The sequence below is a fragment of the Ochotona curzoniae genome, unplaced genomic scaffold (genome assembly GCF_017591425.1).
Source record: "Ochotona curzoniae isolate NIBS_2020 unplaced genomic scaffold, NIBS_Ocur_1.0 contig_1014, whole genome shotgun sequence".
NCBI lineage: Eukaryota > Metazoa > Chordata > Mammalia > Lagomorpha > Ochotonidae > Ochotona > Ochotona curzoniae.
Window position 1 is genome coordinate 17,740,765 of NW_024464920.1, and position 25,495 is coordinate 17,766,259.

The following is a 25,495-nucleotide window of genomic DNA, read 5'->3' on the forward strand; positions in this document are numbered from 1 at the left end:
TGCCAATGCCTTTTATCCGAAGAGGATAAATGTATGCTTTTAATCTGCTTTATTTATATCTCATGAACAGTTATTTCATGTGCTTGCATCATTTCAGCAAAAAATTTTAAATTTCACTAATTTCAGTTGTTCAATTTTTATTATTCAACTCATATTTTTTGATTTAAAGGGAAAATAATTCACATTGAATGGTTGACAAACCCAAACTTATGACCTGTTTCTGTGTTCAAACCACAATTGCTCTGTAAAAATAGTCACTGTGGTTAGCCAACCTAGAAAATAGGTCTATTGCTCAAAATGCTTTGGGAATGCTTTTTTCTTTCCAGAATTTTCTTCATAGTTTCCTCTCAGCCTTCAAGATGTAAATGAGTTATTTGATATCAGTGTGTATCTTAACTTGGAGGCAAGAAAGGATGAGTGAAATCTAAATAGCAAAGTTGAAGAATTTGTTTTCATTGAGTTACTTGACATTCTGTGCTGCTATTTGATATGATTTAAAAAATAACTTTTAATGTAAGTATAATTAGCAATTCTATCAAGGATATCCATTTTTTTTTCTAGCAGTGAATGGCAGAATCATTAGATTGTTACTTCTGAAGCTCCCGAATAACTTTATAGAGAAGCCCTAATTTCTTTAGTCAATTTTTAAAACTAGACAATTCTGTTGAACTGTACTGTAGGTAAGCCTTGTTTGCTTACTTGATCTGTATCTGAATACAGATGAGGATATGAGATGTGTCATACAAATATGAAAGAAAAAGTAATGGCTGTTTTTCTTGCATTGATTTAGAGAATATTTACTTATTTTTTTATTATGAAATTTTGCTACTTCATACTTCTGTTTCTACCATTCTTTATCTTAGGTGTGACTTCATTTCTGCCCAACTTTAGCTCCAGTTTATTATTATTACTATTATCATCATTTTACAATGTGGTTCCATGAGCTCTGGAGTTTACCCTCCATTTTCTCCAATCCCCTCCCCTCACTGATTTCCACCATATTTTACAGTAGTACAATCCTTTAATAACAGTCACACGTCCATCATTCTGTTATTTAGGTGTAACCTTCCATAGTGGGTATGGACGATGGCACAGAGTCCAGTGTCCTATTGTCAAGAGGTATTCAACAGTTTCTTCATGAGTTCATCTTTGGTTTGGAAGTAGAGAGGATGGCATTTCATCTTTACAACTTGCTACATTAGTTTCTAACACAGTTACTATACTTCCCATTAAATGAAAAGCCATGAACCCAAATTAACAACAGGAACAGTAATAAAAAAAAAATTTACAACAACATGAAGTTAAAAAACATGCTACTGAATGACCAGTTTGTCACTGAAGAATACATAACATTCCTGGTCTTTCCTATTGTAATGATGTTGGGTCATTTTTTTTTTGCAGTGTACTATAGGATTTGGGATGTACCTTTCTCTATGAGATATAAGATCCTTAAAAGTGAAGCTGGTATGATTCACTGATGACTTTTTTCTCATAAAGTCTAATCACAATTAATATAAAATGTGTGAATGGATGAATAGATTAATGGAAATCACACATACACATATGACAAATTTATAAGGTTGACATGCCTTAATGCATGTAATATTAAAGTAAGACATGTATAAGAAAGATCTATGAAGGAAGAGAATTAAGAAAGTCACTAAATTTTAATAAGTGAACGGAGTATGTGTTATGCAATAGCATATATCTGAGAACAATATAAAATTATATAAAAAGAATGAAATTAGCCAAAAGAAAATATATTTGACACTACTGTGTTTGATGATTTTCTGCAATTCTTGAAATACATTCTAAATGACTAGGGGCAATCATGCTTTATAATGTGTATAAATAGTTGCTATTGTAAAAATCAACAATAAAAGGTGTTAATGTTTTTAATGTTTTTGTCATTAACTACTATCACATTTCAACTTACAATTTTCCAGGTTCTGACACACTATTGGACATAGAGGTCAAGGATTCATAAGACTTTATCACCTTGAATCAAGGATTTATTTGAAATCCTCCTCATTCTGTACTTCATATCAAGTAACATTTTGTGAAAGGAAAAATTAACACATTTCCTGCAAGGAGTTTGTATTAATAATACTTCCTATACTTTCCAATGCCTAAGAATAGCAAGGTGGTAAAAAGAGAATTTGATGATGAGGTTATTGAGTCTGTCAAAGACCTTCTTTCCAATGAAGACTCAGCTGATGATGCTTTTAAGAAGAGTGAACTGATTGTTGATGTCCAAGAAGAGAAAGACATAGACATTGAAGAGGCTTCTGAAATTGAAGATGAAAGACCAGCCTGGAACAGTAAACTACAGTACATCTTGGCACAAGTTGGATTTTCTGTAGGCTTAGGGAATGTGTGGCGATTCCCGTATTTATGTCAGAAGAATGGAGGTGGTAAGTGGTTTGTTTTTTCCATGTGCCTGTGTGTCTGTGTGATTGGTGGTTGTAGTGAATTGCAGTTGCTTGCCTTAAGAAGCTCTGGGAGCTACTGCATGCTCATTAATTTTGAGACTATGAATTCCATTGAGAAGCTAGAGAAACTCCTTTGTGGGAAGTGTGCCCAGCTCTGTTTTGAGATCAGGTTTCCATAGGAGCAGACTGGCTTGCTACAAATACTCAGTGATTGCTTAAGGGTAACACATTTTCACATTCTTTCTGTGGATGCTATGAACATCTTTGATTTATTGATTTGAACTTCTCTAACAAATGTTGCATCCTTTGTGCTTGTCAGTTATTCCCTTTGAAGAATGACCTAAAGCTCTCATATAAGACAAACTGGTGAAGGAAGACAGAATTTTCTCTCCATGACTTGTTAAGTCTGAGTTTTACGTTGCCTCAGCCTTCATTTAAGCAAAAATGGCATGTAATTTAGAATGATTACCTTCAAATGCTGACCAGAACTGTTAGATCCCAGTAGAAGGAATGTACTCAGGTAATTAACATAATGCCAGTCATTCTTCATCCTTACCTTACATATTCAGCTTCTAGTTGTATGGTATTGGGGGATAATGTTCAGTTTCAAAGTAACCCTTAAAAGGATTCTTACTTTTAAGCAAATATATCTCTACCATCTTTGATATTCTTACTTTTGTATTTGTGCATATAATTATAAGGGGTTACCTAGCAAAAAAAAAAATTGTCCATATAGTCTAGGAAAATTCTTCAGGAAGGAAGTGTTCACACATGATTCTGGCTCATGGTACATTAAAATTAAACAAAATGTTCAATTAACTCATTTTGGGTTGCAATTTTACTATCTATGGCCATGAAAACTATTAAAATAAAAGTGGATAAATAGTTGATGTTTCCATAATTCATGAGTTTCAGCACACAAAGGATAGAAAGGGGGCTTTGATATTTGAATTTAGATCATGGTAGTTTCATTCACTGGAACAATGTGATTCTATTTTTAGTGGAATTATAAACTATGAGCCTTGTGTCTAATCAACTGTAGTCATTATTATGAAAATCACTAAAAGGTGTATTTGCTTACTTATTTAACTTACTTGAAAGACAGGAAAACGTGATAGGAAGGAGAAAGAGGGATATTTTCCATCCATTATTTCACTTCACAAATATCCACAACAGTCAGGGTTGGGCCAGGCCGGTTCTTGCAACCAGAGACTCCATCTGTATCTGCCGCATGGATGGCAGAAACCCAAGGACTTGCTGCCTCTCTTGTCGGCTGTGTTAGAAGCATCAGCCCCAGCACTTGAAGAGACACCTTGACATGGGAATTCATGTGTCCCAAGTGCAGCACCACACTACCCTGAACATTCTTTTTATCTACTAAGAGATTAAAAAATAAAATAAAATAAAACCAAGGTGTTATGGTGACAAAAATATGCTATTTTTTTTTTTTTAGTTAATCCAAACAGGCACACACCAAGAGGCATATTAATAGTAATTTATTTGGGAAATATGCCTGAGAAGTAAGAATCAGTACAAGAACTTGGTGTCTTCCTACTGGATTGAAATTGTAAACTTCTCATCTAATCTGCATCATGACATATCAATTATTTAACAGATCTGCTAGCAACAACCTGGGCTGTTCTGTTTCTGAAATATCCTTCCATTTGCCACGAGTAACTCAAAAGGAATTCTGATTTTGACATTTTCCCCTTTGTAAATATTCCTAGCCAGACAGTTAAGGAAGAAGGCTGCTTTGGCTGAAAAGATTGCTTTCTGCTACCCTATCTGATTTAGTAGAAAGCTCTGGAATATTCTTTATTTACTACCACTTTACTAGGAAAAAAGGCTCTTCCATCATATTTCCATGTATAAAAATCAACTTACTCTTCGTATTATTGGTCCCTGTCTTCTGTTTGGCAATCTTTGTATATGTTTTAAAATATCAGTGGCTTTTATCATTTGAGCAAATGATCACTAAAAAAAACAAAACAAAACAAAAAAAACAAAAAAACCACAAAAGGAAAAAAACCAATTTTTTACTACTGGACTTGAAATATAGCAGTAATTTTTCTATGTGTTTGAGAATTATCTTCCAGCTGTTCTTACTGTTCCTATTCTTCATCATTTGAAACACTTTCTGCATAACACATAAATATACTGACTTGTCTAAGTTTGTACTAAGTGACTCACTTCTTCAGGCTTCATTCCCACCCTGAGAAATGGGGTTACTGATTGTGTTTGCCTTGATGGATTTTTTATAATGTGTAAGTGAACAAAGACATACTATGCATTAGGAAAACATGTCTGATAAGCATTAAATACTACCACTGTAAATATTGTACTTTGTCTAGGTTTATAAAATATGAGGACCAATCCCAGAGTTAATTGAAGTTAGGGAAAAAAAAAAAGCTAGGTTTCTAATAGTATGTCCTCCATGAATAACCTTGGAAGGAATCCCAATAAACCCAGTTTTAGTTCATTCTCTTTCTCTCTTCCCCCAAGCATCATGTTATTCCTAGGGACTCACATACATATGGAACCCTCAGTATCTAAAATCTGATGAAGTGTTAACATTTCTTTCTCTCATTCCCTGGGGAGCACTTTCATGTGCTCCCTGAATACTACCAATCATTTTGGAGGTAGAATCTTCATAATTTTGTTTTGTAAGCTGCTACATTCATGTTCTAAATGCACGGTGCTGTATGGGATCAAAGTCTCATCCTTTATAACACAGGGTTACACAGAAACAACTATTTTAAAGGAAATGCTTTGATAATTATCATTATTTTTGCACGGGAATATGGATAACTGAAAGAAATAGTTTGAAAAAATACTTGATCATTTACTAGTCACTTCTCTCATGCCTTTTTGTGTAATTTAGATGAAAGGGAGTTAGGATTTTAGCTATAGAAACTTTACTACATAGCTAATAACATAAACATTTTAACACTAGACACTAGTTATCGTGGCTTCTCCAGCACTCTCTTTGCTCCTTGCTAGAATTTTGAAAACTGTAACAAAAATGTTTTGCTTTGGTAGATGTTTTACACTTTTTTTTTGTCAGTTTAGGTATATTCTGTTATGTCAGTTTCAGAAAAAAAAAGGCCAGTTTTAACGTCAACATTTCACTCATTCTCATTTATCAAACATGAAATGAATTATTTAAATGGGTTGTACAGTATAATAAAGGTCTTCATAAGCCACATATGAATGAGATCTGTAAGAGTTTGTGAAACCTAATCCAGAACACTATTTTTTTAAATAATTAACTTTACAGAAAATGCAGCTGTCTTTTCAACAAGATAAAACTAACCTTTATTAACATCATTGCTTTTATTAAAATAATTATCTAAAAATCAGCAAATTCAAGTTTTAAAATCTTAGATGTATAAAGTAGTTAAATGGCATTTTTATGCAAGTTCCTTTATATTATATGGAGTTTCAAATAGAGTCTTCATGAGATGATTTGAGTTACTGCATTCTTGATTACGGCAACTGAATGTATAATACATTTTATGTATTTTTCTCTGTGCAGGTGCCTATCTTTTACCATACTTAATACTACTCCTGGTAATAGGCATTCCCCTTTTTTTCCTGGAACTTTCTGTCGGTCAGAGAATACGACGAGGAAGCATCGGCGTATGGAATTACATAAGCCCCAAACTTGGTGGGATTGGATTTGCAAGCTGTGTAGTAAGTTTCTTAGTGTGGTATATATATATAATCAGCTTTTACAAGGTTTGCAACTGTGTAATTGACATTCAAGTAAATTTTCTCTGAGTAAGTGTCTTTACACATTTTCTTAGTCATGTTTTTCAAAATGGTAATGCAATGGGCACTGAGACACAAAATAACTGTAAATGCTGCTTTAACTTAGCATTGTTGAGACATGGAAAGTTGTTTTCAGAGAAGGCAGTATATTTCCCATAAATAATGAAGTAGGGGGATTTTGTTAATGTTCAATGGGATTTTTCACATTTTGTCTCAGCATTTTAAGGAAAAGGGGCCTGGGGGATTCATGCCACTCTGTTATTTTATTTTGCAGGTGTGTTATTTTGTGGCTCTCTACTACAATGTCATCATCGGCTGGAGTTTGTTTTATTTTTCTCAGTCTTTCCAGCAGCCTCTTCCTTGGGATCAGTGTCCTTTGGTGAAAAATGTTTCTCACACCTGTAAGACATGCGCTATCTAATGTGTGTGTGTGTGTGTGTGTGTGTTTAGGGATTATACGATTACTAACAGCACAGGCGTAAGAATGATCATTCTTTAAAATAATGTGGAAGAAAGCTATCAACAATACTAAGCTATCAAAAGCATCACAACAGAATTTCCCTCAGTTTTAGGACTGGCACGCTTCGAGAAAATTCTCATCATCTAAATTCACTAACCATTTCCCCGTTATTTTACGTTTGACATTAGGGCCAACTTTTATAAGTCTTCAATTGTTAACACAGACATCCTAGTTGATGTTTTCCATTTTCATTAATTTCTGTGAAAATGGACAGAAGGAAAGAATTAAATAACTGCTTTTATATCTTTAACTCTTGTTATTTTTTTATTTCCTCGTTGTTTTCTAAGTACTGCAGTGTAAAGGAAAAATGAACCCCCATGTTAACCATGGCCAGTAAGCAAAGAATATTACTCATTCATGTAGTTTAAAATGCCTCAGTACTTACGTTTAAGAAAAGTAAAATGATGCAAAAATATGCTTAAACTAGTATATTCGAACATTACAACTTCAACCTATGATTAAGCTTTACAAATAAAATAATTTACATTATTTTTCTTTGGGTCAACCCAGTATTGATTTTACTTTTAGGGCAATGATTTTGATTTGTAATTGCTTTGATAAGCTGAAATGTCATTTCTTTTACGATGACAAGATATACCAAAGAACATATATGTCTATTGGTTTTTGAAATTTTTGAACAATTGAATCTTTAATTCTTCTTTGTGAACTTGAGTGTTGCTGTGTAATACTGTTCCCTTTGTGGAGAACATTTATAAATTCATCTACAAGTCCACTGAGAAAACGCTGTTTCATTACCCTTTATGCTTTGGCATGATTTTATCATCTTTCTTCCTACAGTTGTACAGCCGGAATGTGAAAAAAGTTCTGCCACCACCTATTACTGGTACAGAGAAGCACTGAATATTTCTGGTTCCATTTCCGAAAGTGGAGGCTTGAACTGGAAGATGACTGTCTGTCTGTTGGCTGCTTGGGTCATGGTTTGCTTAGCTATGATCAAAGGCATTCAATCTTCTGGAAAAGTTAGTATATCAGATCCTGCTTTCTGATCATTATTCCCATGCTCCAGACACTTCTTCAAATTCTTTTCTGAATTTCTATGTTCAAATGGCATGTAACACCCTGTTCTGTACAGTTCATCAGATATTGGTAGGACAGGGCCAGGTGCAGCAGCCTAGCGGCTAAGTTCTTCGCCTTATACATGCTGAGATCCCGTTTGAGATCCCGTTTGAGCATCGGTTCTAATCCCAGCATACCTGATTCCCATCCAGCTCCCTGCTTTTGACCTGGGAAAGCAGTCAAGGATGGCCCAAAGCTTTGGGTCCCTGCGCCTGCTTAGCAGACCCGGAGGAGGTTCCAGGCTCCTAGCTTCAGATCAGCTAAACTCCAGCTATTGCGGCTGCTTGCGGAGTGAATCATTGAGCAGATGCTCTTCCTCTCTGTCTCTCCTTCTCTTTGTATATCTGAATAAATCTAAATAAATAAATCTAAATAAATCTTTTTTTTTGAAAAAAAAAGATTAGTATGATAATGATTAAAAAACCGATTTGTTTATTTATTTGAAAGTCAAAGTTACACTTAGAGATGAAGACACAGAGACAGATCTTTCACTCATTAGCTCACTCCCCAAATGGGTACAGCGGTTAGGACTGGGCCAGGTACAAGCCGGGAGCCGGGGGCTTCTTCCAGGCCGTACACTGAGTGCAGGAGCCCAAGCACTGGGGCCATCTTCCACTACTCTCCTAGGCACATTAGCAAGGCACTGCATCAGAAGTACAGCAGACTGATCTCAAACTGGCCCCCATATATGGGATGCCAGTATTACAGATGGCAGCTTTATTCACTAAATCACAATGCCCTCCCCGAAAGTGATGGCTTTTAAAACTATTTTAATTAAGGACTTGCGAGTATAGTGACAGCTAACATTGTTTATAATCATTCCAGTGATTTATAAGTTATTTTGTTGTTATAAATTACTTTACTTTCCTTATTTTAATAAATCTTTAAACTTGTTGTTAATTCCTTAAGATTCTTTCTGTTTGCTATTCAGTGGACCCTAATGTTTGTATTCTGTGATCACCACTTTCCAATCATGGAAATTCATGAGAGCAGCAAAATGAAAAATTCATTTATCTTGTACTATTAAATTCTTTCACAATTAATGTTTTAAAGGAATAGTCACATTAAACATTTTTAAATTGTGTAGTGTAGAGGTGGCTGCCGTAGTAGTGCTGCATGCTAATCTTTTGCTCTCTGGATGGCATCCCATATGGGCGCTGATTTGTGTCCCAGCTGCTCCACTTCTCATCCAGCTCTCTGCTTATGGACTAGGAAGGCAGCACAAGATAACCTGAATCCTTCGGCCCTTGCACCTAAATGGGAGATCTGGAAGAGGCTGCTGGCACCCAGCCCCAGGTCAGCTCAGTTCTGGTTGGAGCAGCCATTTGAGGAGTGAGCCAGTGGGTGGAAGACCTTTTCTATGTCTCTTTCTTTCTCTATAAAATCTACCTAAAAATAAATATCAATAAATATTTTTGTTAGGATTTTTTTTTATTGGAAAGTCAGATGTACAGAGAGGAAGAAAGACAGAAAGGAAGATCTTCTGTCTGCTGATTCACTCCCCAAGCGGCCACATGGTTGGAACTGAACTGACCCAAAGCCAGGAGCAAGGAGCTTCCCAGTCTCCCATGTGGGTGTAGAGTCCCAGGACTTTGGGCAATTCTTAACTGCTTTTCTGGGCCACAATCAGGAAGCTGGATGGGAAGCAGGACCACTGGGATTAGAACTGGTGCCCATATGGGATCCTGACATGTACAAGGCACGGGCTTTAGCCACTCGGCTACTGCGCTGGGTCCAATATTTTAAATTTTAAAAATTAATATACTTGAATATTTCTCTTTAAAATTTTTTTTTGATAAAATTTAGTTGGCAGTGTGTTCTCCCCTTCTCCTCCCTCAAATTCCCTCCCCTTCACTCTGTTCTCCCCTCTCGGTTCATAATGTGTGTCCAGTGTGAATTTTCCCAAGCCATCCTGCTTCCTCTAGAGCGTCCCCCAGCCTTGCAGGAGAATGAGCTTTCGTTGTAGGTTAATTCTTGTATCCTTAGGCCCTAATGTAGGTGCAGTGAGGATTAAGTCTTCGTTGTTTATGGGCAGTACCAATATACCAGTAACAGTGATAGAGGGGACACTGACTCAGGCGGTTATACTATTTCTTAAAGCTCTGAACATCAATAGGTATTTAATGATAATCCAGACCAAGAATGTGGAGGGACATGAAGGACGTAAGAGCATGACTGCTTAGGGCAACTGAAGATATAAAAAGGCTGGGACTGAAAAGGATACTAGGTGAATTCTGCATACATTGACTTCCTTGTGTTGGGTTTGAAGGATACATTAGGGAAGTGATTGCTAGTTATTATTTTTCTTTCAGATTTTCTTTTTTTTTTTTTCATCCTCATTGCCATTGCATTACATCTGTTATGTTAGATGAACCATAACACATTATTGTTAGCCTTTCTGTTTGGAGAGGGAGACACATGTTCGCATGCACACACACACACACACACACACACACACACACACACACACACACTGAATGAGAAAAAGCAAGAGAGACAGCATCTTTTGCTGCAGTGGCAAGGACCGAAGCCAAGAGCCTGGAATCCCACTCAGGTTTCTGAGGATGGCAGCAGCTAAAGCTATTGGGCCACCTTCCACTGCTTTCCCAAGCACATGAAGAGGGGCTGGGTTGGAACTGAAGCAGACTCCACAACACTAAGGGGTCATTATTACTTTCAGATCCTCTTCCATATTGAACAACAGCAACAACAACAAAACATGTTTGAGAAATCAGGTAACTTCACAAAAAAGTCAAGGCTAGTAAATTCGTAAATTCTAACACTTGGGGTTAAATATGGGTCTATCTAAGTCTGGAGCCTATGTTCATCAATTTGCAATATCATAATGTCTCTATTATATGTGTCGCCACGCACTGATGAACGCTTTCATGAAAGATGCCTCCGTTTTCTTTAATTCCTGTTTCTTTCTAGTTTTATTAGCATATTTTCTTTTTTTTTAGTGGTAAATCATAGCCCACTATGTTTAACTTTCTGGTGGAAATTGTGAATAATTTTTTTTTCTTCTTTGATGAAGTAAATGTAATAATATTATATTTGAATATCTTTTAAGTATTTTACATTTATCACCATTCTGTGTGATCAAAAAGATCTAACTGAGCATGTCTTCTGTTGTACTAGAAACACCTCACAGTTAGATAATAAATGAAGAGGTCGATTCTTAAGCCAAGTATAGTACTTGTATATGGTTCCTAACAGGAGTACATTTGATAAGGATGAACCGTCTCTTTTTCGTCGGGGAAAGTTTTAAAAATCCTTATTCAAATTCTCTTCCTATCAAGTCTTTTTCCTTCTCAACCTATTTTCATTTGTCATCGAAAGAATCACTTATCTCTGTCTCCCGGCACTTTGAGGTTATCTTGTGTCATACAGTACAATTTGTCTAGCAAAGTGTAATACAAATTATGTAGAGCATGTAATTATTATTTCAGTGAGATAGTAACTTTTGGACAGAGTTTGAAGAAGGAATTGGATAGATATTGATATGGAGAAAAAGAGCTGTAAGTAACATCAACGAAAGTGTGGACATCTAAATTGTCACATTTATAGTCTCATCTAGGGATGAATATGAGATAAATATATGAGGAATAATGTAAAACTCTGAGTTTGCCCACACAGCAAATTAATATCCCCAGATAAACATAAAGACAGTCTAGAGAACTATGGTGAAAGGCTGGTATGCAAACAACAATCCAGAGGATGTACCTGCTAAAATTGAGTGAATTTGTAATGCATTTTGTCAAAACCCAAGTGCCACACACCCTCTATCCAAAGTGTTATTTGGAAACTACATGAAGTAAAACAGATGCGAAAAGGTCATTTGGGGGGTGGGTAGCTACTGCACCTTTTGATTTGTCTACAATTCTGAGTCATACTAAAATCTGTCATTTTCTTCTTTATTAAGGGGAACAAACATTTCAGACTTGTGATCACAATCTTCAAATAGTCAAAAGAAAAATGGGAACATTCTTTATAGTCACAATAAATAATTGAAAGTTGTCACTTATGAGGTTAGCGGGGTAGTGGAAAATACTCAAAGAAAAGAAGACCTTTGTGGGGTCCATGCTGGTAACACTGACGTTGCTGGCAGAGATATGCTGGAGGTGACTGAGCAGAGAGTGCATGTCCCCTCGCTACAAACACCTGGTAAGGCAATTCTCATCTCAAAGACAAAGGATGGAAATGAGAAGCTCTATGCATTTTGGTTATTTTAAGATAATGTTTTCTATCAGTTCAAGTTGAACAACCATTCTCTGAATGTCTAAAATCTCAAATTCTCCAAATTTATAATTGCTAACAAGCTTACAAGTATGAATTTTAAAAGCTGATTTCATGAAAGATTACAATCAAAACATAAGCATCCCAAAAAGCATTGTAGTGGGCCAGCATGCGGCTAAGCAGGAACTCACCCTCGGAACAACATCCCGTTTCAACATGCAGCTCTGCCTCCAGTCCAGTCTCATGCTAAAGTGCCCAAGTACTTAAGACTTTGTGATCCACATGGGAGATCCAGCTGGAGCTCCTGACTCTTGGCTTTGGATAGGCTCAGCTCTGGCCGTTGTGGCCACTGGGTGAGTGAACCAGTAGATGGAAGATCTCCCTCTCTGTCTTTTTCTCTTTCTGTTATTCTGCCATTCAAATAAGCTAGGAAGTGTAAGAAAGCATTTAGCCTGTGGTGTCAAGTACATAAGAAACTCACATGAATTTTCTATGTACACTTGGGTTTTCCTCCCAAAATATTTTGTGATATTGCTGTCAATATTGTAAACCCAACAGAATCAAACCCAAAGCACTTTGTATCCCAGGCATTATGCTTAAGGGATGCTCAACTTGTACTACTTTGCTATTATTATTACCGCTGTGCTAAGTACATCAGCTACATCTCTACTGGCCAGATGGTTTTCATGTTTTATTCTCATTTTCCAGCAAAGCTAACAAGCCTAGGAAGAATAGATAACTGGCCAGAATGAAACAACTGTTCTATGGCAGAGCAGAAAGTAGGTAATGAAATGTTTAAAAGAATGAATCTTTTTGCAGATATTTTTTATATTTTAAAATGTGAGAAAAATTGCAATGGAAGGACTTATCATATTTTCTATTTTAAAAATAGTTCAACAAAATGGAAACATGTAGCATTCAATACATCTTTTTCTTAAATATTTTTCAGCTGTTATGTTTTATATTGTTAGAGAGAGAGTCAGAGAGGCCTTCCATTTTCTAATTCACTCCACAGATCGCTGGGCCTGGTCCATGGTCTTTATCCAGGTTCTCAATTGGTATAGTCCTGCATTGCTCTCCCAGGCAAGCAGGGGGCAGGATTCGAAGTGGAGCAGCTGAACATGAATGGCACTCATATGGGATGCCATGTCACAGGCAGACGCCTTGCTTGCTATGCCACAATGTTAGACCCAATATGTTTTCCAAAGCTGTTTTATTTATCAAAGGTCCAGGGGCTTTAAAATCAGCCAAGGGAATATGTTTCATATTTTATTCCCATTCTAAAAATGTACAGTTCCTGAACAATGTAAAGGCCATTCACTCATTAGTTAGTTATTTAACAGATAATGATTAAACATTTATTATGTATCAGTCACTGATCCAGTTTTGTTCAATGAAGAAGGTAGATGATGAGTGTGTCCTCATGAATTTTTCATTCTCCTGGCAGAGAAAGGCAAGCAGTAAGCAAATTCATTAAAGAATTTTAGACAGCAAACTATAAGACTAAGGTATGCAAAAAAAAAAAATATATATATATAAAGGATGCATATTCCCAGGTTGGATTTAAGCTACATTTAAAGTGTACCTTCTAATATAGGAAAATGAGAGTCATATGCTTAACTGCAAACAATTTGTGTTGCACAATAGCACGGAAGTGGACATTTAACATAGCAGTTATTGTGCTCATGTGCCCCTGTTCCATATCCGCTCCTGGCTGCAGCTTCCTGCTACTGCAAGCTCTGGGAGGCACCGTCATAGCCCACAGGGCAGGGCGGGATTGCATTCCTGGTGCCTGCAGGCATCTGGGGGATGAATCAGAGGATAGTGCTTATTTTTTTTTTTTTGTATGTCCATCTCTCTGTCTGTCACATAAATTAAGAATTTGAAAAGTGGATGCCTTCATTAAGAGCTGACTCAAGATAACCATCAAACTCTAGTTCAAATGTTACTTCTTATATGAAGTCTTCTTTCAAATCCAGAGTCTGGAAATAAGTCGGATTACCAGTATTTTTGGACATTTCATCGGGCAGTAGATTTAATTTCTGCTGAAAAACCAAGCAGACAAATATTGTGCAGATAGTAAATCCAGGTTTAACATTTGTGAAGGAATGCCAAAAATGGGAGCGCTATAGTTCACGTGAAATGAAAGTAGCCGGCGAGATTAAAGAATGCTAAATGTGGGGCTTGGGTTGGAAGAGAGTTGGTTGAACCTTTCCTAGGACAGCAGCATCCCTTTTTGGAGTACTGACTCGAGTCCTGGCACTTTTCTTTCTCATTCCAGTTCCTGCTGATATGTCCTGTGAAGCAGCCCACGCTGGCTCGGTGCTGGGCCATGGAGAGACCCAGATGGACTTGCAGGCTCCTGATTCCACCTGAGCCAGTCCAGGCTTTTGTGGGCAGCTAGGCAGTGAATCAGAAGATGGAAAGATTTTTTTTTTTTATCTCTCTCTCTCTCTGTCTCCTTCTATTTGAATGTCTCCTCTCTCAGTTTCTTTCCCTTTCAAGTAGATGAAATGCAATATATATATTAAAGATTTCTGAGTTCTTATTTCAAAATGCAAAGTTGCAGAGAGAAGGAGAGAGGGAGAAAGATCTTCCATCAGCTGGTTCACTCCCCAAATAACTGCAACAGCTAGAGCTGAGCTGATTTGAAGTCAGGAGCCAGGAGCCATATGGTGTCCCACATGGGACTCTGGCCATCGTCCACTGCTCTCCCAGGCCATAAACAGACACGTGGATCACAGGAGGAGTTGCCAGGACTAGAATTGGTGCAGAAATGGGATACTGGCACCACAGGCAGAGGACTATCCTACTATGTCACAGATGTGGCCCCCAAAATAAGATATAAAAAAATCTGTATGTAGCTTGACTGAAAAGTGATCCATCTGAAAACACTGACAGGAAATCAAGAAATGTAGGTGATGGGATATAATAAAGTTAGAGAAGAATTAAACACTATTTTCCCTTACAAACAGTTGAATTAAAATTTAATTATCCTTGTTAAAATATTGGTTATAGTGTACTAAAACTTTATCCATAATTGTGTGTTTCACATATATTCAAATATGTTTCTTAAATGGACAAAACTTTACAAAAAGTGCCAATTATCATAGTGCTCTCTATTCTGCACTGTTTGTGGTGATGGGTGGATTCAGGCACTTCCTGCCCTGACCAATCTCTGTCATGGTGCCATTGCTTCCATTCTTCCTGCTGCTCCCTCCAGCGACCCTGGCTCTGCAGCTGCTGTGTGTCAGCCAGAGACATGGAAATGGACAGGCTGTGCAGTGAAGGACACTGCCAATAACCATAACAAAATAACCTCAACAGTGCTAGGCGATGCCAAAACACATAACATCAAAATCATCATCGAAGGTTCCTGGTGTGTGTGTGTGTGTGTGTGTGTGTGTGTGTGTGTGTTTTGGGGAGTGGAGTGGGCTAAGGGCTAAGGGTATTGGAGAGTACAGGTTGGAAACAGGCACCTCTGGTGTTGGATGGTCAGTGGGAACTTTCAGGAGATGATGAAAATGAGAAGTGAAAGATGTGCAGAAGAAGAGGCTGCTTCAGGAGGGCCTCATCCCTGATCTGCCCTGCAAGACTGTCCGGGCTTGGCATCCTCCCATGATACCAAGAGCCTCAAGTGTCAGAGAGAACAGAGAGGCAGGGGCTCTGGGGAGTCTCCTCTCTCTCCCTGTAACACTTCCATGTAAATAAAAATAAATCCTTAATTAAAAATATTTTTTCATTTTATAGCAAATAGTATCTTACATAAAATAGTCAAGACAAAGTATCTATAAGGTTATTAACAATGATAATGTTTTTAAAAACTGTGGCCATTAAAGTACAGAATAGAACATAGACAGTCTTAACTATAGCAAAGAAATGTTAGGTGTTCACCCATTTCTATTTTCTTTTCCTTGCAGATTATGTATTTTAGTTCTTTGTTCCCATATGTAGTACTTATATGCTTCCTAATCAGAGCACTCCTTTTAAGTGGTTCAATTGATGGCATCCGTCATATGTTCACACCCAAGGTATGTACCATATTTCTATTTAACTTTTAAAACCATGAAAGCATTTTGGGTATTGTTAAACTATTATCACAATTACATTCAAGTGCTAACTGTTTAAATGTGCAACTTAGGCTTTTAACCCACAGCTGTTATATTTTTTAGAGATTCATTTATTTTTATTGGAAAGCCAGATTTTCAGAGAGAAGGATACAGGATGATCTAACATATCTCTAGTTTACTCCCCTGATGGTCGCTACAGCCAGAGATGAGCTGATCCAAACCCAGAAGCCAAGAGTCTCCTTGGTGTCCCTCGCAGAGGTCATCCTCTGTTTTTCCAGCCCACAAACAGGGTGCTAGACAGGGAGTGGAGCAGCCGGGACACAAACTGGTGCCCATATGTGATGCTGACACTTGCAGACAGAATTTGCCACATGAGCCATGGTGCTGGCCCCTGTAGATGCTGTACTAATCAGCCTATACAAACCCGAACTTTAATGCAGTGCCTATAATTACATCCATTTATCTTCAAGTGTAAGTGTTCCATTTTGGTTTTGGTGTAAGCCCATCAGTATCTAAACTTTAAGAATCCACCCTTGATTATAAAAATTAACCTCCAATTACTACATTGACATAAGTTACCCTCCCATTTGTTTCAGTGGTTCTTAACCTCATTGTGGACCCTTTTACTAAAATGAAAATAGTAATCCTTTTACCAGAAAAAGCATGAACGTGTTAATATGTGAGATTGCTAGATTACTAGAAATCCACTGACAGGTTCAGAACTTCACTATTTCAGAGAAAAATTAGCATTTTCTTTCTGGCTTGTTTCGAGATTTTGGAATAAAATGCTAATGGTCAGTTTTGGGATGCTTTGTCACTTGATAGATGCATGAACATCTCAGGGAAAATTCTCTTTATTCTTCATAGAATTCAGCCCAATAGAGCCAGCCTCGATGCTGGACACGCTGAACCTGGTCAGTCATAGCTGGTCAACCATGATGAACTCTGTCACACCCCATTTATTTTGATTTAATAGGAAACTATAGTGAGTTTGTTCTTCTGTGTTAGCTTGCTACTAATATTGTCATAGGCTGACATAAAGAGACAAGCATATAGATACAATTTCAAATTTAGTTCCAAAATTGGAAGTCATCAGAAGAATGAGTGGCAGCCAGCATAATGCTGTGGTTTTGACAGAAGGGATTCGTGTCTCTAGAATTCTCTGTCAGTCAGAGCAGCTGCCTTGATAAGTTGTAGAAGAAGCTGTGTTCTTTACACGTCTGGTTCTGAGCTGGTGCTATTCATTCTGTAATAGCAAAAGTGCTGACAGCGGCGTCTGCTTTACTCAGCTGGTTCAAAGAATCCATTTCACAGAGCTGCTGCTACTTCTTAGAGAACACGAGTTAAGATTCATGAATTCCAGTCATGTTGTAAATGAAATATGCTTCCAATAGGCCATGCCTAGTTATCAAAAATATTGATATTTATAGTGACAAGCAAAAATTGCTGGGGTTAAAAACAAGCAAATTCTTTGTAAATCCCTATACCTCCTGCCATTGGCAATTACTTGTGACGCAGTTGCAAGCATGTGTTGAACAAGTCTTTCCAGCTTTAAATAGTTCAATATAATACTTTTACATTGCCTCAGTATTTAAAAGTGCAGCATAAATTAACATCATTTTTATTTGGACTAGTGAACATTATTAAAAAGTTAATTCCTTTTACAACTTTTCATTGTGAAGATGCTTTAAAAGGTCATAGAACGGAACCATTTCTGTAAGAAAGATAAGTAGCTGTAAATTACTTCTTTTTAATTATTATTTTATTTTGATAATCTTTACATAGTTGATTAGGGCACAAAGGGTCAAGCACTACTGGAAAGTAAGACTATTGTTTCCACATTATTATTATTGTTATTACCATTTTTATTTTCTAGATCTGGGGAGAATAGAGGGAGAAGCCCCACCCAGCCTCCCACCCATCCCAGGTCCCTGATGTGGGGCATGCTCTGAGGGTCCTGCTCAAGTGGTGTTGATAGTCCAACAGTTCTGAATTAGTCCCACCATTCAAAACAAATTAAATCTCTCCAGAATCCACTGGCTGACACAGTCCACCTTAGAGTCTCCGTTAGCCTGATTTTTAGTGTTAACACATAAATGGGGTAGATATGGATTTGTTCTGCCCTCCATCCTGTTGTGGTACCAAGTGTCCTCTGCAGGTTCCAACAGACTTCCATATCCTCCATGTGCAGCTGAATTTGCTGTCCACTGTTCCATCTGAGCCTCTGAGAGGCTCGGCTTTGACACTTGCACTCCATGGTCAGACCATGGGACCTGCACTTCTCTTCATGGTTAGGGTTCTGAGATCAGCAGTTCAGTTGGAGGGATCCTCAAAGAAACTTCGTCTGAGGTGATCCCAGGCCTGATTCCTGCGCATGCATGCCAGTACAGGGTCCAGCATAGCCCGTCGCCACAATCAGCTTATGTATATGTTGGTGCTTACAATTGCTGCACCAGTTCTGTTTTCAGCCCTGTCTTCTACAAGAACCAATGAGTGCTGCAGTCCAACCTGATTCTGCCCACCACACACTAGACCCTCACACAAACCAGTGGGAGCTGCTGCCTAGTTGGAGCAACTCCCAGTAACCCCCACCAGGCCCGCCCCTGCCCTGGTTCCTGTGCTTGCCTATATGTACAACAGACTGGGCCAGTCTGTCCCACATCCCATTCAGCTCTCCTACATGCCAGTGGGCATTGAAGCCTAGTTCCAGCCAACCAGTCCCACTATCCAGCCCACACAGATGCTGGTGGGTGCCATTCTGCCCAGCCATGTCTGCCCCAATTCTGGTTTTCATGCTCTCCTTTGGGATTAGCAACTCAAGAGTGAGGTGCCCACTATTTTTCTGCTGGGCCCACTCCCAGATTATGTGCTTTCCAGCTGGTTCTGCAGTTTAGCTTGACAGAGTTAGCCCCCAGTGCCAGCATCTGCCAGATGATGCTGCGGCAAAGCCCAACCAACCCTCATCCTGGTTTATGCTTGCACCAGTTAGAACAGTCAGCCGAGCCTGGCTTTTATTGATCCAGCTCACATGAGGCCAACAGGTGTTGCAGCTCTGTCCTGTCGGGTCTGCCCCATCCCAACTCACACTCTCCAGTGGGATTGGTGGTCCAGCAGGGAAGCCCTCCACATTTCCCCTACCAGCTTTACCCCTTAACCCCTGGGTTTTGCATGTGTCGTTGGGCACCGTGTCCCAATTTTACATGGCATGCCTCACCTCAGCTTTTGCCAGTGGGTGCTGTAGCCTGGCCTGGCCCGGCCACCCTCAATTTCAGCTCAGGTTGGTAGGGGCTAAAGCCTAGCCCAGCCCAGCCAGCACCCAGTCCAGGACATAATGTGCACTGGTGTATGTTGCAACTGGACCCGGTCCAACCCACACTCCACTTTGGTGCTCGGATTCGCCAGTGAATGATGTGAACTGGTCCTGCCTGGTCTGCCTTGGACCTGCACCACTAACAGTAAATGGGTATTTCAGATATTAGAAGGAATAGCACTGTTCGTAGATAGCTCTTTTCTGCCATCTAGTGGGCACAGCTGAGAAAGACAGTTAAGGGACTTTAAATGGTAACAACCTCGGTTAATGACAGTCATACCTTAGTTGATTATTAATAAGTTATAAAGATAAACTGCGTTTCACAATAACCATTAATAACTTTTAATACTAATATGGAAAATTAATTGAGGCAATACTTCTCAGTATTTGAACACAGATTTTGCAATCTGTTTCATAGCTCATGGCTACTCCCAAAATACCATGTAACTTGAAGTAGATTAGTTACTGGGTTGTTTGATGATTCAGATGATAGCTACAACAAGTACATGCATTTCTGCGAATATTAAGGATGATTAACTGTTCATGGTACTTCTCAGCGTGCCAGCCGCTAGTTCACATGTGCTATCAAGTCAGTTACCACACCGTGCGTCATTTTAAACTCATTCACTGTCAGGATCTTAAACTGTCTGTGGAGCTCATGTTCTCAACCACGTCTGATGTTGCTTCCAAAAAAATGATTTCACTCGGTGGCAAAAACAGATAATATCCCAATGTCACTAGTACCACTTGTTACCGCGGCTTAACTTACTTGTTTATTGAGGTCTACCTTACATATGGCTAATGTTAATTGTTGCATCAGAAGTTTATGGAGACTATACAGTAATAACTTTAAAAGTCACAAAGCAGTTTCTTGAACTATAATTTTAGCAAAGATTCAGAACATTAGAACTTCAGATCTGAAAGGGCATATTTAAATGCCGCAGCCTAATCTCAAATGATTGTTGAGCAAATATTTTCAGGCATACATTGAATGAATGAATAACACATATGTAAGCATGAACCCACAGTTCTGCCCGATAGTTCATAATTAGTATCTATTGCTGCAAGCATAAGATTTCCACACCACTGTAAAAGAAAAGAAAAATGGGAAAAAAATGCTAACAAATGATTTCAGAGTGATTAGTAATTTTGATTTACTTTGCTGTGGAAAGAAAAGAAGACATGATAGGAAATAGCCCTGTGTGTGTGTGTGTGTGTGTGTGTGTGTGTGTGTCTGCTTTTACCAAAAGAAGAAAAAAAAGAATCCTGTATAAAATGTTCATGTCGGTAAAATCCTCACGTATCAGTTTAATTTTCTTCTTTTTTTTAAATTTTTCTAAAAAAAAGTCTTTAAAAAATTACTTATGTCTTCTTAAGAACAGGTTATCACCCAGGTTTAACTAACCAATGGGAACATCGAAATATCCTTTTAACATACCGACATAATAGTCCCTCTGAGCCACCTGCTCTGGAATCGAATTGTGGAGCTGATCTGGCTTATGTTTGCCCTTAAACAGCTCGAGATAATGCTGGAACCCAAGGTCTGGAGAGAGGCTGCCGCTCAGGTGTTCTTCGCCTTGGGTCTGGGATTCGGTGGTGTCATTGCCTTTTCGAGCTACAACAAGAGAGACAACAACTGCCACTTCGATGCCGTACTGGTGTCTTTCATCAACTTCTTCACCTCCGTCCTGGCAACGCTGGTGGTGTTCGCAGTACTGGGGTTCAAAGCCAATGTCGTCAACGAGAAATGCATTGCACAGTATGGAGCCTCACTTCCATTAGCCTTTGGATGGCACAATTGCATAGGAAACGGATGTGGAGACACCCTCGGCACTCATTCTCGGGTTTTTCTATGTTTCAGAAATTCGGAAATGATTGTAAGGTTTTTGAAAATGGGGAACATCAGTCAGGATGTCATCCCCCACCACATCAACCTTTCAGCGGTTACTGCGGCAGATTACCACTTGGTTTATGAGATCATTCAAAAAGTGAAAGAAGAAGAGTTTCCTGCGCTGGGTCTCAGTTCCTGCCAAATTGAAGATGAGCTAAATCAAGTTAGTAGTTCGTGTTTGAGCAATAAAATGATTATTGTTCAGTTCCGATGCCCATTATACAGCAGATTAATTTTGTAAAAATGGTCCTTCAAATGCCTAGCAACGATTGTGCTGTTTCAAAATCCACCTTGCATTTCAATGAACATGTTGTCCTAAAAAAAAAAAAAATTCCAGATATGCCTTACTTTAAGAGCAATTTTGGGGCAGGACTTGGTGGTGCAGTGGGTAAAGACGCCATTTGGAATGGTTTCATCCTTACTAGAGTGCCTCGGTTAAAGTCATTCCTCTACTTCTGGCCTGGCTCCTTGCCAATTCATACTCCGTGGTAGCAGCAGGTAATGGCTTCGGTGCGCAGGTTTTTGCCGCCCAGTGGGAAATCCAGATGGAGTTTCTTGTTCCTGGATTTTGCTTGGCCCAGCACTGGCTATTTCAGGTACTAGGGGAGTGAGACAAAACGCCTGATCTCTCTGTCTCTCTTGCTCAAGTAAATGGAGATAAATAAAAATAGAATAGTTAACTAGTCATGTGCCAAGCATTACCAATATAAAAAATTTTATTACTGGTGCTGATACAGAATTCACTGTGTCCCTTGCATCATGAATACCAGCTTGTCAACCTGAAGTTTTAGGCACTAGGAAAAAAATAGCAATGATGAAGATGTAGTTTTGTTTAAAGATAGAGAAGTGACTTTTTCTAACCTAGTTTTTATTCCATTGATACCTTTTAGCTTTGCATTCGTGTTTTTATTTTAAAAAACAATTACCCAGTCTATTTTTTAAAGATTTAATTATTTTTATCTGAAAGGCAGATTTACAGAAAGAGATAAAGAGAGGCGGGGTCTTTCATCCACTGATTCTCTCCCCAAATGGTTACAATGACCAGAGCTGAGCTGACGTGTAATTGGGAGTCAGGGGCTTCTTCTGGATCTCCCAGTTGGGTTCTAAGTGCTTGAGCCATCATCCTCTGCTTTCCCAGGCCCGAAGTAGGGGGCTGGACTGGCAGTGCAGCAGCTGGGACATGAATCGGCATCCGTATGAGATGACTACTGAATTATGGCATTGGCCCCTCATAGTGTATTTTTATACCAATTGATGAATCTATTTTGAGGAATCATAAAAATAAATATTTTTTTCTTAATATATGGATCAGAAATAATTATATATGTATATGGACTTTTCTTAAATAAATGTGTGTGTGCATATATATATATATATTTGAAGTTATGTAGCTGCAATAATACATAACTGCTCATATGCATGAATGTCCACAGAACCAAAAATGATGAGGTCCGTCACACCGACCTTTAATTACATTCCCCATGGACTTTTTCATGTTACGCTGTTTGTGTAATGTATTTTGTATTTATAGGAAGACGTTCATTATTTGGATCTACATGGTCTATCTAAATCTGGGTTCTGAGAAAGAAACCCTGCTATATCACAGGCTAAAGCCTGACTTCAGAATGTTTCTTCCCAGCGGCCTCTGGCCCTCACTGGGAGTACCCTTCCCATTGTCACCTCTGCCTGTTACTGCCGTGTGTGTCTTCCAGGCTGTGCAGGGGACCGGCCTCGCTTTCATCGCCTTCACTGAAGCAATGACTCACTTCCCTGCCTCTCCCTTCTGGTCCGTGATGTTTTTCCTCATGCTGGTCAACCTAGGGCTGGGCAGTATGTTTGGAACCATCGAAGGGATCATCACCCCCATTGTGGACACTTTCAAAGTGAGGAAGGAAGTTCTTACCGGTAAGTTTATGATGTGTTTGACTTTTTATTAACTGACAGAGCTTGTTCTGTTCTTAGTCAGAATTTAGAGATGGAAATAGGGAAGTATTATGTTTTGGACTTTATTAATGTGTATGATGTTTCTCACTATGATATATGCAGGATATATTTAATAGATATTACTTTAGCTACCAATTTATTATTATTTAATACTTAAATATAGTGTTACTAACACTGGAAATAGTAATGTTATTGTCATGGATCACTAGCCCAGAAATACATACAAAATGCACGTAGTATTTCTCATAAGGAGTCAAGTCACTGGAACAGTTCAGAGAAGCAGCTCTTGGACGTGTACTTTGGAGTACTGGTTCGAGCACTGCCTACTCTGTTCAGAAATGCATCAGAAAATCATCAAAATCCTTGGGTCTTAACCTTTTCGAAAGACCAGAATGGAATCCCTGGCTCTTGGCTTCAGCCTGGTCCAGACCTGGCTGTGGCATTGCATTCATTTGTGGAGTGATCCAGTGACTGCAAGCCTTCTCTCTCATCCCTCCTCCCTCTTTCATCACCATTCTCCCTTTCAAATGAATGAATGAATAAATAAATAAATAAATCTATAAAAATGGATCACTTTAGGGCCAGGTGCAGTAGCCTAGCAGCTAAAGTCTTTGCCTTGCATGCAGAGATCCCATTGAGGTGCCAGTTCTAATCCTGGCAGCCCCACTTCCCCTCCAGCTCTCTGCTTGTGGCCTGGGAAGGCAGTCCAGGATGGCCCAAAGCCTTGGGACTCTGCACCTAAAAGGGAGACTCAGAGGAGTCTCCAGGCTCCTGGCTTTGGATTGGAACAGCTCTGGCCATTGTGGCCACTTGGGAAGTGAATCAGTGGATGAAAGTTCGTCCTTTTATTTTTATTTTTATTTTTATTGGAAAGGAGGATATACAGAGAGGAGGAGAGACAGAGAGGAAGATCTTCCATCCGATGATTCACTCCTCAAGTGAGCGCAACAGCCGATGCTATGCCGGTCCGATGCCAGGAGCCTCTTCCGGGTCTCCCACGCAGGGTGCAGGGTCCCAAAGCAGTTCTCGACTGCTTTCCCGGGCCACAGGCAGGGAGCTGGATGGGAAGCAGAGCCGCCGGGATTAGAACTGGCGCCCATATGGGATCCTGGGGTGTGCAAGGCGAGGACCTTAACCACTGCGCCATCGCGCCGGGCCCAATAAATATTTTTTAAAAGGAGATCATTTTAGATTCAATTCCCATTATCCAAAATCTTTGTAGTCTAAGTGAAAATGTAGGATCTTGTGACATACATGTCAACAATGATGGTTTACCACTAGTTAGTGTCTCTAAAAAGGGAAGAAAGTAGGGCCCGACACTGCGGTGTGGTAGCCTGGGCCTCTATCCGCATCACTGGCATCCCATATGGTTGCCAGTTCGTATCCCGGCTGCTCCACTTAATATCCAGCTTCCTGCTTGTGGCCTGGAAAAACAGCAGATGGTAGCAGTCCTTGGTCCACTGCACATAGGTGGGTGATCCACAGAAGTTCCTGGCTCCTGGCTTCTAATTGGCTCAACTGTGGCCATTGTGGCCATTTGGGAAGTGAGCCAGCAGATAGAAGATGCCTCTTGGTCTTTCCTTCTTTCCTTGTAATTTGCTTTTCAAATAAAAATGAATTAAAGCTTAAAAAAAAAAAAGACTGAAGAAGATAAACTCATCTGTTTGTGTGCTTTTTTAAATATCTCTAGTCTGTACATGTTGTTCAGAGACCAGTGCTAAACTATATGCTTGCATCTGGCGGAAATAATAGAAACAATGAGAGACATAAAGAGATTTGAGAAGGTCCCTTTTCCAGAAGAGCAGTGTTGAAATTAAGATCAGGTTGAGTACAGAAGAATTGTGTCATGTAATATAAGTAGATTGATGGAGAGCATAATGGCGATTCCACATGTGGAGAGAATTCATTTAAGGTTGAGATATCTCCGCATGTGAGGGAGCTGTCGGAGGACTGCATTGGGAAGTGGAAGGGCTTTCTCTAAGGTCAGAGTGTAGCTTCAGTAGGAATAATAAACGAGGATAAAAGGAACATTAGGATACTTAGCCAGATCAGAGTACAGAAACAAGACTGCGGAGTGATGTAAACTAAGATTGGAAAGGTTTACAGGTGGTCTTGAACCACAGGCAGTGGTTTACAAGCGTCCTCAAGGGTTTAAATTTTAATCGTTGATAAATGTAGCAATAACGTATGTGCAAATATTTCTCACATATTACATAAATGTAACACTCTTTCAAGTACATGTGT

General features: G+C 39.0%; 1 protein-coding gene across 1 annotated transcript in view; it reads left to right on the plus strand.

The window, feature by feature from the left end:
* The first annotated feature begins 1,946 nt into the window (after positions 1-1,946).
* SLC6A15 (solute carrier family 6 member 15) overlaps positions 1,947-25,495 on the plus strand; it is a 29,376-nt gene continuing 5,827 nt past the window's right edge. Inside the window, exons 1-8 of the mRNA XM_040989760.1 lie at positions 1,947-2,414; positions 5,968-6,125; positions 6,478-6,604; positions 7,522-7,703; positions 15,957-16,067; positions 20,934-21,175; positions 21,278-21,470; positions 23,020-23,212. Coding sequence (XP_040845694.1) covers positions 2,126-2,414; positions 5,968-6,125; positions 6,478-6,604; positions 7,522-7,703; positions 15,957-16,067; positions 20,934-21,175; positions 21,278-21,470; positions 23,020-23,212 — 1,495 coding nt within the window. The 5' untranslated portion in view covers positions 1,947-2,125. The remainder of the gene's footprint in view (positions 2,415-5,967; positions 6,126-6,477; positions 6,605-7,521; positions 7,704-15,956; positions 16,068-20,933; positions 21,176-21,277; positions 21,471-23,019; positions 23,213-25,495) is intronic.